The 3,399-nt window shown below is 46.7% G+C and overlaps 1 protein-coding gene across 1 annotated transcript; it reads right to left on the bottom strand.

The window, feature by feature from the left end:
- Positions 1 to 135: 135 nt before the first annotated feature.
- On the bottom strand, positions 136 to 1,360 carry LOC104958535 (zinc finger and SCAN domain-containing protein 25-like). Its single transcript, XM_010786276.1, has one exon. It carries the CDS (start codon positions 1,358 to 1,360, stop codon positions 1,007 to 1,009), a length of 354 nt encoding a protein of 117 aa, XP_010784578.1. The 3' UTR covers positions 136 to 1,006.
- Positions 1,361 to 3,399: the final 2,039 nt, after the last annotated feature.

The following is a 3,399-nucleotide window of genomic DNA, read 5'->3' as shown; positions in this document are numbered from 1 at the left end:
GGGTAAAATTGTAGTTGACTTAAAACAGTGGATACCACGGCCTGCCGTGAGCTATTGCTTAAATATACGATGTGTGACGGGGTTCTATTTGTCCGTTTGAAACATAGGCTTAGTCGGTTGATTTAAGCTCCAAAACTTTATTTATAACAGCAAAAAAAATATATACCGTTTGTTAAAAGTGAAACAGTATAACTTCAATAACCAAAATCAAAGTTACCAAATAGGGTTGTCTATCACTCATGGAGTAAACACATTCTAGCTGTTGCCTTCACTGCAACAATCTCCCGAACACATTATCCTCCCCGAGGTTGGCGATGTGCGGCAGCCTGGAAAGGTAATCAGCCACTACATTCGATTTGCCAGATCGGTGACAGATAATGAATTTGAACAGTTGGAGTGAGAGGTACCAATGGGTAAGACGGCTATTGTGATCTTTCATGGCCCCTTAGTGCCACCCTCACACAGACTACTATCTAAGTCTGGGAGTGGTTGGACTCCAGCTTTCGCTTGGGCCAGAAACATTAACATTCCCATTTCCCCCAGAGTCACTTTTCACAGAGAGTTCTTTTTCATGCAGCAAATCCAAGAGTATTGGTAAATCCCATCCCAGGATTGCATCAACCGGCAAGTTCTGTACCACCCACACACTCAACAAGTACGATTGTCCATCAATGATCACCGATACGTCCACTTTGGGATAAGGATGCTTATCCCCGTGAGCACACAAAATGTCTGTTTGTCTGCTGTAGTCCATAGCTCCAATTGGCACAAGACTTTGCTTCACTAGAGACATGAAGCTACCAGTATCCAACAAAGTAGTGACCTGCTGGCCATTAACAGTGACAGCTTTATGACGTTGAACACGTTCCTCTTGATCCCCAATGGGCCCCAACTCTGCCCGGGGTGCATAGCATGCGCCTGTGACCTTAGCTTTGCGTAGGGGGCACACAGAAGCTATGTGGCCTGGCTGCTGGCAGTAATAGCAAATTAAATCCTTACCAGCTCCTTATTGGTTTGGGGCAGTGCTAGGATATCCTGAGAACTCTGGTCGATTCTCTCTCTTTGCCGGCCTGGGCTGGTGTGCTGGTTGGTGTGTAAAAGTGGTTGAGCGTGCGGGTGGTCCTCCTCTGCGGGCGTTGATGTACTGGAGCGCCAGCTTGGCAGCCGCAAGACCCTCTGTAGGCTCATGCTCCTTCACCCAGGCCCTCACCTCCGGTGGGAGTATCCGAAGCATCTGCTCCAAGATGATGGCCTCTGCAATTTCCTCCTTGGTGTGCTGCTCTGGCTGAATCCAGCGCCGGTAGAGACCTTTAAGGCGATGGTAGGTCTCGATGGGGCTCTCTTCAGACGGTACCACCATGGACCGGAATGCTGCCGATACGTCTCTGGGGAGATGTCGAACTTTGTCAGCAACGCTTCTCTCAGGTCTCTATAGCAGTGGGCTCTCTCCTCGTCCATTGCAGTACAGGCCTCCAATGCCTTCCCTGATAGCAGTGGAACGAGCCGGCATGCCCACTCCCTTTCTGGCCACCTCCACATTTTGGCAATGTGCTCAAACCGCAATAAATAGTTCTCAATGTCCTCACCGCACTGGTATGGTGGGATGTTCGGCTCTGCATAATGCCTCTACTCAGGCGTTGGCTGATCAGGCTGGCTATCGGCGTCTGATTGAGGCAACGGATTATCAACTGGAACAGAAGTCTGTAGGTCTCGGAGCTCTGCCAACAGGAACTCCTCTCGCCTTTGCTGCCCTGATAGAAAGTCTTTCATCAGTGAGAGTAGTTCTCCCCCTGGTTCACTGGTTGACCCTGAGACCATAGGAGCTGCTGGGGGCACCCCAGGACCTGTCTTCATCATCGTCCTCCGTCTCCAATGGAGACCCCCGCTCTGATTTGGAAGCCGCGTTCTCCTCCTGCTGCCGACGCTGGGAAAGCAGTCCTGTGCGCTGCTTCACAACGCGGCCCAGCCCTTTCCGACTAGCCATCCCACTTCTGACAACATATGTGACGAGGTTCTATTTGTCCATTCGATACATAGGCTTAGTCGGTTGTTTAAGCTCCAAAAAACTTTATTTATAACAGCCACAAAAAATATATATACTGTTCGACAAAAGGGAAACAGTCGGGAAACCCCCTAAAGGCGCATAGCGTGCCGTAAAATGCTGCTTCTTATCTGAAGTTTCGTTGCCTTGCTCCGCTCCGGGGGCTGTGAATGGTGATGAGAAGCTGGTTTAAGGGGCCCTCAGTGAATGTTTGCCTAGGGCCCCCACAGACTCTAGAGTCGGCACTGAGCACAGTCACTATATTTTGGCTAAAATGGGAACGTACGCAACAATCCCAGGCAAAGTGCTCCATCTAAAGTATTTAACATCTTCTATTATATGTCAAGTTTACAGTCCTTGGTCCTTTGTCCCCTGCAATACTGACTAGTCACAAGGTCAGCGGCAGCAAAGTGTACATGTAAAAAAACAAAACATTTTTGGAACAAATATGTGGCCAAGATATCAGCCTTGCAGGAAATAATCTAACTTGGAAATCAGGTTTTTTCAATCCTCCACCCATGAAACCTTAGTTTCTTTTTCACTTGGTACTGAGCAATCTAGAACCCGTTGACTTGCTGGTGACAGTAATAGTTTGCAGGACAGTACCCGCCCATCATCGGGACAATCAGGATCAGTCACATCTATATGTCAGATATGCAGATCTGGATACACAGCACGGAGCTAACAGGTGCAGCTCTTTGAGATGATTATGAAACAGACCTGGAATCAGAAAGGCAGCCATATATTGTTTCAATTAGAGGGGACCGTTTGGCATATGGCTTCCTTTCTCCAATCTGTGTTCACAATTAGAGGGGACAATGTAAAACAGATTAAAGGCCTTTTGAGTAGAAACACAGTCACCTGGGAGTCCTGTCATTAAAACTCAGACAGGCCTGTTTCCCATCAACAACCATGTTCTTTTCAGGAGTACTGTGGGGGTTCAATCCCAGCCTCAGAAAGTGAGTCAGGTGTTGAAGCAAATTTGACTATTGGCCAAACGGCGGCACAACACTTCTGTGTCAGTTTGTGACATCATTGGGCAAAAAAAGTATGATCCACTGAGCAACTTTGATATCAATGAACAAGGCCCTGCCTTTTCTCTTTATACATCCATAGTCAGGGTTGGGTTGTAACGGAATGTAACAACGTTACATAATCAGAATACAAAAAACAAGTAACTGTATTCTCTGGAAGCCTGTTTGCGTCACAGGAAAAGAAGAAAAGAAAATCCTGTAAGTCAATATATTGACTTACCATCTAGCTATCTCAATATATTGAGTTATATATTTTTTTTTTATTGAAACAATTATGTAATATACAGAATAAGGCACATATACATCAATGTTCATCATATAAGC

The sequence above is a fragment of the Notothenia coriiceps genome, unplaced genomic scaffold (genome assembly GCF_000735185.1).
Source record: "Notothenia coriiceps isolate Sejong01 unplaced genomic scaffold, NC01 NC01_scaffold00028942, whole genome shotgun sequence".
Classification (NCBI taxonomy): domain Eukaryota; kingdom Metazoa; phylum Chordata; class Actinopteri; order Perciformes; family Nototheniidae; genus Notothenia; species Notothenia coriiceps.
The sequence above is the reverse complement of the archived record's forward strand: the minus strand, read 5'-3'. Positions and strand labels throughout refer to the sequence as shown.